The following is a 13,723-nucleotide window of genomic DNA, read 5'->3' on the forward strand; positions in this document are numbered from 1 at the left end:
TGAAAACAGAAGCTATTAGGGTAATACAGCCATTCTCCAACCTTGTCAGTCTATAACCATGAAAAATCCATTCATGAATATATGTCCCTTCTTTCTGCCTCAGTCCATTTTAATTGATACTCAAATTATTTTATTCTGCGTAACACTAGTTGGAACAAGAATATGTCATCAGCTGTGTAAATTAATACTCCAGCTCCTGTTAGGCAAATCTTTGGTAGTAGGAAAGTTGTTGGCTGACATACCTAAGGTCTAATTCATATTGTAATGACGTAGGTTCATATCCTTTGTTTATTATCTGCAAAAGCTTTCAGTAACCACTCTGAGATCTGGGCTGAGCTTTCTGCAAAAAAACATGGCACGCCACAAAAATACTCAATGTTATCAATAAAGCTTTTAACTTGTTGAAATTCACAGAATAACATGTAATTTTTTCCAAACATGTTGCTATTGTGGAGGTCATCCATCAGTGAGGAAGGGGATTAATACAACCCTCAGGACAAATGGTTGCTGTAGAGTGCACAGTACTACAGATCAACAAGGAGTTTGCCCCTGCATGTTGCAGCTGTGCTCTTCCCTGGGCTCTGGGATAGCAGCTGCCCACACCAGCACAGGAGCTGGAGGAGCCCTGTCCCTCCCATTCAACATGGGTTGCCATGGGTTGACACTGCCAGCTCAGAGTCTCAAAAGGCCTCCACCTCACTAGAGAAAACAGTACAAGAAAAGAAAATGCTGGCAGACAGGCAGCCCTACCAAAGTGGGACTGAAGTGCCTTAGTTGAAAAGAACTTTTACATGATATATCTTCAAGAAGTCCTTTCCTCACTTCCACACAAGTAAACAGACACACCATTAGCCCCTCAGTGCTCTTTTTAATAGGTGCTGTTCTTGGGATTCGTTTTTCATGCCACCAGCCCAAAGACTCGAGGTTCTGTCAGCCACACTGTAAGACATCATTCACCTGAAGGAGAAGCTTTAAAAAGCCCTGATCACTAGTTAAATAGAGGTGAAAAGGTTAGTTGTTCCTCAGTCTAGCTGTAAGGACCAGTTGCTGGAGATCTGTCAGCCTTTTTTGGTTTGGGAGGGCGGAGGAAGATGTGACTTTCTGTCCACAGGACAGGCCATGTACTCTGTGTGTGTATATATGTATATAAATTTTTGAAAAGAGTCTGCATTATAAGTTTGGAGAAAATTCTATTTCCCTAGGGCCTCTGGCTACGTATGCTGCTATGCAAAAGCCTTGTATTGTTTTGGGAAAAAGCAGAGGCAGCAGCAGGTGAGATAACTGATCGACACCAGCATTGCTGTTCTTAAGAGAAAAGCCAGACTTGGCCATACTGTCCTGTAAAAATGAATCTGAATTCTGTGATATCTGCAGGACATCTCAGTGCTCAGCACTCACTAATCTGATTGCATAGGAAACATTTATCTCCCTTTTCTCCTCAAAAGGAGAGTGTGATTTTTATCATGAATGTCTTGTGAAGCATTTTGGGGAAGAAAGTCTGGCTTTCTTACACTGGCCATCTGCAGCATCGCTCTTCTGTAAAAGCCCAAGCAACCGTCTGTGAACTTCAAAATCTGAATTCCTGAGAGATTTTTACACCAGTAGAGGATAGTGCTAGTGCAGAGTTTGAGACAGGGAAGGTTGCAGAAGACTGAAGGAGGGACACATAGGTGGCTAGAACAAGTGTAAAGTAGGTGCTGAAAAGGGCATGATAAATCCAGTAATTAGCTTCTGTCAGCCAGAACTGGGGGAGAAGAAGTGAAAGTTGATCTCCCCTGGAGGTATTCCAGAAGGAGAACAGTAATGAAAACTGAACACCTTAATTTTTCTTACAATGAATTCGTCTGCCACTGCAAGGTTTGCTGGGGTTGGAGGTGCTCCATTCTATGCTGGCAGGATGAATCTTCCCAGAACAGACCTTCTCTGTGTGCACAGAGACAGGTCAGGACCACAGTGCGGCAGTGCAATTGATTTGAGCAGGGTGCTCTCATGGAGAGCGTGCTTGCTTTACAAAATTACCAATTTCATGGCAATGCTATTAAGTACAATTTTTGGAACTGTGCAATTTAGTAATTGGCTAAGTCATCTGAGCAATGTACTAGCCAGACCAAGGTCAGCAAAGAGTTATTTCATGTGTATTTACCTCTGTTGTCTCTGCTGCCTGCTTGTAATAGATTTAACATTCAGTATAGATGTAACGTTCAGTATAAATTAAAACCCTTAAAGTTTTTATTCCTGCACAAGAAATAAATGGGCAGCACGAACACTAGCAACATAATTCACTGCCACTGCTGTTACCCTTTGACTCTGCCCTTTTACTTCTCAAGTCTAGGGAACTATTCGTTTATTTAGAGAAGGGAGGAGACTGTGGATAGGTTGGGCTCCCAAAGGAATGAGATAAAGGTCTTTGCCACAAAGGAAAATCTAAGGGCATAAAGTAGAAATTAGCAGGAGTACAAGGGGCTATTTCTGAGGTGTCTGTCTGTCCTCCTTTCCCTTTTGGAAGCAAGTTGTAACTCTTGTGAACACTGCAGAAGTAACAATCAGACATTGTACTCTAAAAGTACACCTCATATGTATATGTATACACGCACACACCCCCCATAATAAGACCACAACATATCTGCACTGTTCCTGTAAAATTTAGGGGTGCAACGGATTGCTCTTCTGCTAGAACTGGGAAACTGAAGAATACACAAGTTGTGGTGACTGACTGCAGCTGAACACTAAGGTCACAAGGATATTTGAAATCTTTCTTTTGCTGCTTATTTCATGGAGGAAGTTTAGAAAAGGCATTTCGTTTCTCTTATAAATGTTTCTTGACCTTTTCTGTGTTCCCTTTGCCTCCTCAATTTGTTAATCATGTGATTAACATGTTCAAATGTGGCTATGGTGTAAACCCAACAAATAATGGAGTTTTTTATTATTTATTAGCCCTCTGGAGGGTTGAACCAAACAGATATTTTAGAAAAATCATCAGTAAATAAGACAATGACAAATACTATGTTTTATTCCTAGTTAGATCTTTTGTATTTACACAATAGGATTATCATATATTAAGCCTTGGTCATTTGTAATCAATTTGTAGAAATTATTTGCTAGAAAATTATATTATTTCAAACCGGAATTTCAATTTGGAAGTTTATTCTTAAACATGGACCATTCAGTACAGTTTTCCCAACTTCTTCTGTCACCAGGGATGTATAATTGTTTTCCAAATAAAGCAATTCTTAGGAAAATCAGGCCTAGCTCTAGCCAGGAGTTCTGTTCTCTGCCATAGACCTCTGCAATGACCGAGTCAATTGGTATTGTCAGAGCATGTAAGTCTGGTAGACTTCATAAGACATTGGTTAGCATTTTTAAATTAACTTGACAATCACAGAATCACCAGATAACAGTATAGTTAGCACGGGAACGGACCTCCTGAGATCATCTGGTCCAACCCCCTGCCAAGGCAGTGTCACCAAGTGTGGGTTACAATGTTTTGTAGGACTGCAAAAATAGAATCAGTGGAATTTGCAATGTCATATTACAATTTCTCCTTTGTTGGATTGAGGAGTCAGAATTAGTAGAAATAGCAACTTCCCACCAAAAGCATTTTTATGGGAAAGTAAGGGACTGTTTCAAACCTTTTGGTCAAGGTACATTAGTTTTGAAGTTGTAAAGTAAGTATGCATGTTATGTGAGTTATCTTTGCAATACATCTGTTTACTGACAGATAGCCCTAACAGTTTGTATTGTAAAGTTCACCAAAGACACTGAGTAAACTGAAGCCTTTGTGGCAAAAGCAACAGTGATTATAGTATAGCCAATTTAAAACCTGCTCAGGTATGTCTACACAAGCAACCAAGCAGTCCTCAGAGTGTACTGCACACTTGGTATGTACAGCTCTTTGCTCCATTAAAAAAAAACAAACAACAAACCAGCAAAGTTCTTCAAGAATTGGAAGTGGTCACATTTTCCATTGCACACTTCCTTAGTTTGATTTCCACCATTGGCCTGATAAAAAACAGGGATTTGGGAGAAAATGCTGACAGAAGCTCAAATATATCCATGTTGTTGCTCAATTAAAAGCAGTTCTCTTACATAAAGGATGAAGGTGACTCCTAAACCACAGACAGACTGTTTTAGATCTGGTCACTTAAACTCTGTTTTTCATTTTGCCCAGCCTCCACTGCAACAACTGAAATGAAATTTCCAGTATTTCAAGTATTCCTGAGCATCTCTCTGTGAAGCCATGAAGGTTACTGTATTGCTCAAAGCAATGATGAGGAGCTCTCTGTGCCTCATACACAGTGAGAGTTCAATGAACCATTCTGATTTGTAGATACCACATGCGTGGTAACTTGGTATTTCAAAAAATGGATTTTAGCTGATCCATCCCACATATTTTTAAAAACTATGACCTGAGGAGGAGAGTATCTTCTCCACTGGTTTTGGTCCTAAATACAGTAACATTGGGCATTTTGTCCTCGAGGTGAGGCTGACTCGGAACATCACACACAGAATCTCAAATACAAGGTTGCCAACTTCATGTCAAAGGCAATTAGCAAGAAAAAAATGCAATCTCCTCTGCTGACATTAGGGGACAGGTAGAGGAGAGTGCGACCAATGAAGTAAAGAAGGAAAAAAATAAGGAACACAACACATATTTATACATATATCATCACATACTGATGCTGAAGAGCCCCTGGGTTTGGGCTCTCTGATTCCTAGCACAATTGTGGCTGCTTTGTTTGCTGCACACCATGTTCTTCTCCTCCACAGGAAGTTGTAGTTAGCACTAACTGTAGTACTGCAGAATCAGAGCACAGTACAGCGCAGTCAGTAAGTCAGGGTTCTTGTTTCATTACTTAGGATCATAGGTAAGGCATTCTGTATAGATAAGAGCACAGTATAAAACTGAGTCTCCAAGAGTCTCTTCTATACCTGCGGGACAGGAGAACACCATGGTGGGTTATAAACTTACTTGTATACAGTGACTTGGATATTCACCCAAGCAGACAGAGCTGGTTAGAAACTGGGAGATAAACCTGAGTAAGATTTGTAGCAGCTCATGGAAAAAGGGAAAATGTTTAAGCATGGAGATCTGCCTTCTTCTGCCATGTGGCATGAAGTGTCATCTGTCTTTAAAAAAATTTTTTTTTTGTTCAGCTCAATTTCTCAAAATCAAGTACTTTTCCATTAAAATCCTGGAATTTCGGTTATGCAATAGAAAATGTATCATTTTTTTTGTTAGCGGACACTTCCCCTGTAACACTTCACTGAAAATATAATTTGCCTTCCACAAATGCCAACTATTTCACTTTGTTATTTTTGAACTGTCCTCTTGTCAGTTCATCCCCCTCAGGGGTTTGTGATGCAGGAAAGTTGTACTGACTAGAGTACTTTTTCTGGTTCATTCTATCCAAAAGCTAGTCCAATAATTGATGGTGATGAAAAAAAGTATCATTTTTCACATTATGCAGTCCTTGTGCACAGTCTAGAAGCAGTCTGTGCTTATTCTCATGTGTGCTTATTCTTTTGTGCAACATTAAATACTTGCTAACAAAATAATCATGTGGCTAGATCCACACTGCAGAATAAGTAAAGCACAGTGCAGGTGGTTCTTTGATTAATGGTAAAACAACTAGCACCAAAATTAAGTGTAGAGGTAGGAGTCATTCACAGCCACAAAAGTCGTGGTAAAACATCTCTGAGCGAATATTCTCTGATGGGTGATCCTCTGTGTCTTACTGCTTTTCATGTATTCTTCATCTTCTTCCTTCTTATTCAAAAATGGAGTCAGCTGTTGAAATAAGGTCTTAGAGAGCAGAAGCACAATTATGGAGAGGCCATAATTGTTAAAAAAATTTCAGAAGAAAATTACAAATTAAAGTGGAATGATTGTCTAGTTCACTCTGGCTTCCATTTTCTAATCATCCTAAATTATTTTAATGCATGTTTTCAAGCTCAAAATTAGCAAAGGTCCCATGATGTAATTCTCCTAACACCCATTGAATGTTACATTATACCAGTCCAATTTCATTCCAATCTTTTGCAGCAGCATCTCTCACTCAGGGCACCTCCCACCTGCTCTGTTTCTAGACAGTACTTTTAATATGTGAAGTTTAGGACTCATTGTGAAGTTAAAATTCATTTCTTATTTGTAAAGGCCTAGGAATATAAGATAAAAAATAACTCTTAAAACTTGTTTGTCTTTGAAATATCTTAAATTAATAATCAAAAGCTTGCATCAAGTCTAAAACAAATCAAACTCAGTCACGAAGATGAGAAACAGGAATTATTAACTGAGTAGCGAGGCTGATGGAGGCTCAATGAGATCATTTTGTTCAAAGATTAAAGGCGATGAACACTGAAATAGTTGTGGAGGATGGCTATGAACACGTCTGACTAGAGCTGCTAAATTCAGTAATGATCAAAAGTTAATTATCAAAGCAGAGAGAACTACTCAACACAGACAATTTGAGTCAATAGCTAAGCAGCCCAGAAAAGAAGTAATTTGGAAGAAGTATTTTCCTATAATGAAGTTATATAAAAGACGTACATTTCAAAGAAACCTGCCTAAAACAAGATTGCATTCTTCCTGATCAGAGAAAAATAATTAGCTCTAATTGACAGACCTGCTGCACACCAAATATTTTCAAACAATATGTTTCTGCATCAAAGCTTAATGTGTAGAGTTACTCAATGTCACTTTGATTTCGCCTTCCTTTATCTTCTGCCACTGGGCATGCTCATGATATCGCAGCAAATACGCTTTGAAAATGAGCAACACCTACAAGACAAATAAAAGCAGAAGGACAGATCCTGCATTTCTTTGTCAGACGGAATCCCTGACGTATTCTATGCTGTGTTTAAGATCACTGTGATCCCACTCAGAGGCAAAGTAAATTATTTGTAATAGGAAATGACCAGTTGCCTAATGATCTGACATTAAACTAGGCTGGCGTGTACATTAACCTGAGCATTTGCAATGTTTTTTGGGTTCTGTATAGGCAAGCACGTGTGAAGGACACCATCCCTCCAGCAAGTGCCTTTTCTTAAGAGTTAGGAAAGTCCCTTCTCCTGGTAACAAAGGTTAAAGAAAAGGGGAAATTCTCCATGTTAAAATCTAAGGAAAGATACATGCCAGAATATTATGGTCTAATAAAATAAAACATGTCTATAATTCTTTCTTCCTAAAGCTACTGCATTTCTTTCAGGGTAAATAGTTGCCATCAACGTAGCTAAGCGGTCAAAAATCAAACATCCAGTTTAGACTCTGCTCTTTAATATTCTATGACTTTGACATTGCCAGTTCTCACTCCCTGAAATATCTTCATCTTCTTTAATCTTTCATGTAAACAGTTTAGCTCACACCATCACGCACATGTCTTCTGCTGCACTTTGTATTAAATTGACTGCATTATCATTATTTACTTGTGATCCTAGGCACTCTCCATTCTTCTGTTTTCTCTTATTTAGCTGTATTTTGATACCTGGTTTTGTGTAGTGATTTTTCAATATTTTAAGGGAAAATAAATTGATTTAGATGCACATTTTGCATGCTTCAACTCAGAATTGTTATAGTCCAGCTCTTTGGTGGATAGAAAAGTCAGGCAAAATACCACTGTGCAGTCAAAAAGACTTGTGACACTGTGGAAGGATGTTTAAGAGCTTTAAAAATAATTTTAGTTTCCTGCAGGATGGGACTGAAATTTGGCATTTAGTGGAAGGTTTGGGAAACTGAAATGCCACTTTTGATGGTGTTTTGATCCATTTTAAATGAAGCCTTCCTATGTTGTTACATGTAGTTTATTACTTAGAAAGTTTCTTAATAACATGCTTCTGACTCTGCATTTGCATGTGGCCACTGAAAAAGGGAGTTTGGGGAGAGTATCATTGGAAAGGGACACAACTCCCACTGTCTCACTGTTGAGGCCAGGACCCCATTTCATCATAGGCTTGTTTGAGAGGACATAATTAGATTTGGATCTGTAACACTTACTTGTGCAATCTGAAGTTTAGCATTTCCTGGGGTTTCAGTGTTTATTTAGCACCCCTACTGTACAATTAATATAATTGATGGCTATCATGCATTCATCATTTTATTCGTTAGATGAAAAATATAATCCAAATGAAAAAAACCACATTTTTCTTCACACGCTGGGAGTCAGCCCAGAGGATTTCTGTTGTCCCATCCAAGCTCTCACCATGTCTCATTCTTTCTCCCAAATTTTGAAATCATTATTAGGAATTTCCATGGATTTAACCTCAGGTTTAACCTTTGCTATGACTGGAGGCAAAAGTGCCAAAGCAGCAGGTATTTTGAATACCTAGCCCCTGCGTAGAGCCCAAAGGAAAACTCATTTTGGCAGAGTTTGGAACCCAGTTATGCAGGTCCCATAGGTTTCAAAACTTAGTCAGTTTTCATAAAGGATTTAATTTGAAAAGGGCTTATGTGAGCATTTTTCAGAACCACTAATATTAGCAGTTCCTCTATAGGAACCATTTTATTTCCATCCCTTAGCATAGCAGAGGTTAAAGTTCCTTACCAAAACCCATTTCTTAAATTTTGGTAGACTTTATAAAAATATCTCTGAAGGTAATTAGGGACTGAAACTTTCCTTCCTATAATAGGTTTATGGATCAGTTGTCTTAATTCTGCCTTTCACCACTGTCCATGCCTGTAATCTCCCTAACCATCTGACCGCTTTCCACATTTAAATCTATTACAGTCTGGTTCTACAAACACTAGGAGGAATTCTCTGAAATGATACGACAACACTAGTTTATCTGACGCTGATATTTCCAGCCCTCTTTCTTTAAAATGTTATTTACCTATTCTGAACAAAACCAGAGTGGGATGCAAGGTCAGTTCAGATTACATAATTATGCCACAGAAGCATTAAAAGAAAAAATCTCCGCTAACATCTCGAGCAGCTTAACCAGTGTGATAGACTGGCGCGGCTCTGCCATCGGTGCCCCCAGCTGTGTTGCTTAGCAACATTTTAATTCAAGAAGAATCGAAGGAGATGAAATCCCCGTGGAGAGGGAAACAGAAATAAGAGGGCCGTTGACAGATGATCTGAGTTGTTTCTTCTAATATACTGTGAAGATCACTGGCTCTTTTCATGAATGATAAATGGACTGTACACAGATCAATGGGTTCAGCAATAAACTGGAACCAGGCTCCATGTCTGAGGTGGTGCAGGCCGAGAGGCCCAAAGATTTACTCATTTAGATGATTTGGAGTGTGTTTTCTCAAAGGTTTCGCAAGAGGAAATTGATCTGAACATTTGGTCATCCCTTGCCCTTTTCTGTTGCCGGTGAATAAAAACTGTTTTGGAAATGGAGGCTGTTCTTCCCTTTATTTTTTTCCTGTTGTTGTTCTTGCTCCAGATAGGAACAGATAGCTTGTGACAAAGGGGCCAGACCTCAGCGTGGGAAATGAAGTAATAGCCCTGAATGAGCAGTTCCTAAACACTTGTGGCCATTAAAAATAAACAAACCACACTGATATCACAAACTGGGGTAGGAGTATTTCAAACCCACAGCACTATCTCTCTGAAGGGTCTGGCTCTTGCAGCCCTCACCCCAGCTGCAGCAGCTGCAGAGTGTGTGTTGCTGAAGAGCTTCCACAGGTTGACGTTTGCTTGTGGCTTGGCTGTGCTTTGGTGTGGCGCTTAATGGTTTGTTTCCCCCACCCCTCTTCTGTTTGCAGGCTGCTGAAAAGACAAAATTGAGAAACATTCCTGTAAAGTAAGTTATTTTTACATCTGTTTGAAAATGCCAGTTTGACAACGTTGTTGTATATACAATGGCTAAAAAGACTGGGACAGTGAGGAGGGTGATGCAAGACAAAATAGAATTCATGTTGCCCCTAATCATAGCAATAAAAAGGTCAATATCATTGAGGAAAGCTTTTGATTTCTTATGTGTCCCTAATGATTACACTCCCCAAGTTTCATCCAGTTTTCATAAATTAATGTGTTGCTGCCAAATAATCACAATCATACTCAATACATAGTGCTCCTAGCCTTGGGGAGGTTTGTACATGCTAAAAAGATTATGATTTTTAATTGCAATCCTCAAGAAGGTTTGACGGGGGGGAAATAACTAGAAATATGCCAAATAATTTCTAGACACATGGGAATATTTTGCACCTATGTATCAAGGCTTTGCCATGCTGTTGATTAAGAGCTCTTTCTCACTCTGTGTGTGCATCTCTCTCACATCATACCCACATGTATGTTTCTGCTTTTTACAGTAGGGCTTTGTGAAGGATGAGCAAGCTACCAGGGAGCAATTTCAAGGGCATTTTATGAGAAGTTCTTAAATCTTAGGGCACCAGCAGCAACACTCAACCATATATCATTGAATTAAGAAAGTTGCTATATAGATGTCCTGGCTCTTTGAGAAAAGGCATTTTCAGTTAAAGCTACCAGCATCAGTGATTCTGGTTAAATAATGAATACTCCAGTCCTTATGGGCTCTTATGTACCAATAAAACACATATTTTTAGCTTCAGTATGTGATCATAGCAGTTTAACTAAGTTCCTGTAAGGGTATACTCGTGTTACAGACAGAGGAAATGTTCTACTTTGTTGATCATGCTAATTTTTGGACTGGAGTGGGTTTGTATTTGTAAGAACATGCACTGGCAGGACTCGCAGATCATTTTGTTTTAGCACACATAACAGAAGAATACAGTTCTACTTCTCACTTGACTTCCATCATGTATAGTCATTTACACCTTATAAAGTGGACACAAAATTTGTACGAACACTCCTTGGAGTGATTAGGCAACATGTAAGATGACCATAAATCACTCTCTCTTTATGTTTCATTCAGTCTGATAAAAATTAGAAATAGGATCCAGCAGGGACCTGATAGCACGTGTAATAAGACAAGGGACCTTTCTTGCCTATAGGGCTAGTTCAAATTCAGTGCAAGCTGAATTAAAGTCATTGTTAGCTGGTGGTTGTTTAATAGAGAGTGAAATGAGCTGTGTTTTCATGTCACATTATACAGGATCCAGGAGTTGCAAGGTGATGAAAGTCCTGGGGAACAATTCCAAAATAATCATGTATCATTCATCCACTTTTTTTAACATATATTTTGAGTCAATTTCTTAAGAATGACTCAACTGAATTGAGTTTTCCCCACATATAACAGAGACATTGAGCATTGCAGTTATTAAACAGCATGTATGTGGCACTGATGCCCAATTAATCCACCGGAAAGATTTGGAAATTGATGTGATTTAGGTTAAATAATTTTTTACACGACTTGAGTAAGTGTAACATTTTGAAATGGAAGAAGGCCAGATGGATAGTCTCGCTCTTTCCACCTACATATGTGTATTTCACCCTGTCATGTTTCCCCCAACTGGTTGTTTAACTTCTCTTTGACTATGTTCATGGTGGCAGCTTCAATTAGTACCCTAGGGAATCCATTATACATATTAATTACACTCTGCATAACAAAACAGCTGAAAAATCTGCCTAGATTTTTTTTTTCAGTGGCATGTAACTATTTGAGGTACCTGTACACAATTATGATTGTATGCTAAAATATTAGCTCTCAGGGCAAAAGTAAGAACAGTGTCTTTAAGATAGCAGTAGTAGCCATGGATTGTGTTTATATAAGCGTCACAGCCTCACTTAGTACAGCTCAGGCTTGGCTAGCTTTTAGTTGCTGCTTTTGTAGCTCTCAAATGTCAAGGAGAATTTCACTTGAATTTTAATGTTCTTCAGCTATGCAAAATAAAGTTAGTAGCTTCCATTGTCATAAGGGCTGAAAGCTGTACAGATTCCTTTTACCATATGTGACTTATCACATACATTTTTAAAAACACATTTCTGTTATTAAGACATATGTGATAGTACACTTCTGCAAATGTGAATTGCTTTTGGCTAAAAGCCATGCACTAATAAGTAGAGTTGAATCTAACTGCATTTGACATCTGCTACAATATATTTTTTTACATATATAGATCTATATATATAAAATATTCGCAGTTGTCATTAGCATAAAAAATATCCTTGTTTTTATGTTAAGCTGATTTAGTTCTTGTGTCCCAAAACTGGAAGCAGAAATTACTCCCTTTTAAATACTATAGCTTATATAGAGTCCTTGGACAGAGCTAATAGTGACACTATTTAACATATTAGTGGTTTAGGAGGATGATGAAGACTTCTGTAGAAATGGACTATTTACTTTTCATTGCTCACTTTATTAATGTTGCTGTTATAATGTTTGGTAGGAAGTTTACTGTTCTTTTATGTTCTTTTGAATCCCTCCAGCACTAAACAGTTAGGAAAGGAAAACCAAGGAAGTTTTCTTTTTACAGTTCAGTAAAGCAGCCAAGCAGCTGTTTCCTTAATGTCCAAGTGTCTGTCCGTGCTTAGGCTTAACTGGTGTGAACTTCATGACAGCCAGGGTAGATTCAGGTGGCATTTGGCTCCCTCAGAAGGCTTGGTCTCAATTCCATGTTGCTTGTAGCACTGCAAGGCACAACCACAACACCTCCATAGAACTCATCTTTATGTATTGGTTGCATCATCTGACATAATATTGCTATAAATAAGTGCACAGAAAATTTCTAAGTTGCTGTATCTGCAGAGCTGTTTGGGGCATGTTTTTAGGTGGAAATAATGCAGTTAACTTCTTCAAAAACATAAGACCCTTTTCTGTGGCACCAAAGTGGCCCCCATAACTGCAGATTTCATTACATTTAACTTATTTATGCTCTCCTCCCTTTGTCATGTAAGAAGCACTTGCCTTCTCCCATTGGTTTTGTTCATATTTACATTGAGAGTCTGTGGTAGGAAAGGGATTTCCTGGACATAAAGTCCTAGGTTGCTGGTCCTTACCATGCAGTTCCTATCCCTGAGTCTGAAAGAGGTAACATGATTTAAACAATTCTACCCTGTGGAGGGTTTATTTCTAAGGAACTGTTGCATGAGAAATGGTTTTGAATTAGGACACATCCAGAGGAATTAATCTTTTATATACCCTGTGATTTGATGGAGGAGGGAGAGAACAGTGATATCATTAAAATCCAATAGTAGCTTTGGGAAGGCTGTATGTCTACTAGTTGGGCAGAGACTGGTTAGGAAGATAAACAGATTCTTTTCAAGGGTTTTCATATAAAATGATGAGTTCTTTGCATGGCAGTTCCTTTTTGACTAAGGACTAGATACAATGTCACTCAAAACAAATGCCTCAGATTAGAGTCCTTTATGGGAGTGGCCAAATGGGAAAATGTGGGCAGGTGAAAGAATGATTTGGCTTGAACCTGATGTCATCCAACGCTACAAAGTACAAGAGTTTTGTAAAAAAGAAATTAGAATTTTTGAAGGGAAAATGAATGCTTTTAAGAGTGTAGTCATGTAGTCCATGAACTGCTGTAGAACTGTGAGAATATTGGAAGTGACTTCTTGCTTCAGGGGAGAAAACATTGCCTTCCTTGAGTGTCCTTTATACTTCCTTCTTTTATAGTCCCTTTTAAAATCTTCAATAGAAAGTAATGGCATTTTCCCCAAACACCTGCATATGCTTAAATTTGCTGTAGTTTTAATGACTTCCAGATACATGTTTTGGGATTATAGCTTGTGTTAAAATCCTGCTGCTTTTTATATTTTCAAAATATATTTGTTTTCCATCAGCCACAAGTTTGTTAACCAGCAAGATTTCTGGTGTTTATTGTCTTTTCCTGCCATAAAATTCATCTTCT

General features: G+C 38.5%; 1 protein-coding gene across 1 annotated transcript in view; it reads left to right on the forward strand.

Moving 5' to 3' along the window:
• Positions 1-13,723, forward strand: part of AFF2 (AF4/FMR2 family, member 2) — a gene marked incomplete at its 5' end in the record, with an annotated part of 117,311 nt that overhangs the window by 44,237 nt on the left and 59,351 nt on the right. Inside the window, one exon of the mRNA XM_009071872.1 lies at positions 9,707-9,744. Coding sequence (XP_009070120.1) covers positions 9,707-9,744 — 38 coding nt within the window. The remainder of the gene's footprint in view (positions 1-9,706; positions 9,745-13,723) is intronic.

Source organism: Acanthisitta chloris, unplaced genomic scaffold (genome assembly GCF_000695815.1).
Source record: "Acanthisitta chloris isolate BGI_N310 unplaced genomic scaffold, ASM69581v1 scaffold21943, whole genome shotgun sequence".
NCBI lineage: Eukaryota > Metazoa > Chordata > Aves > Passeriformes > Acanthisittidae > Acanthisitta > Acanthisitta chloris.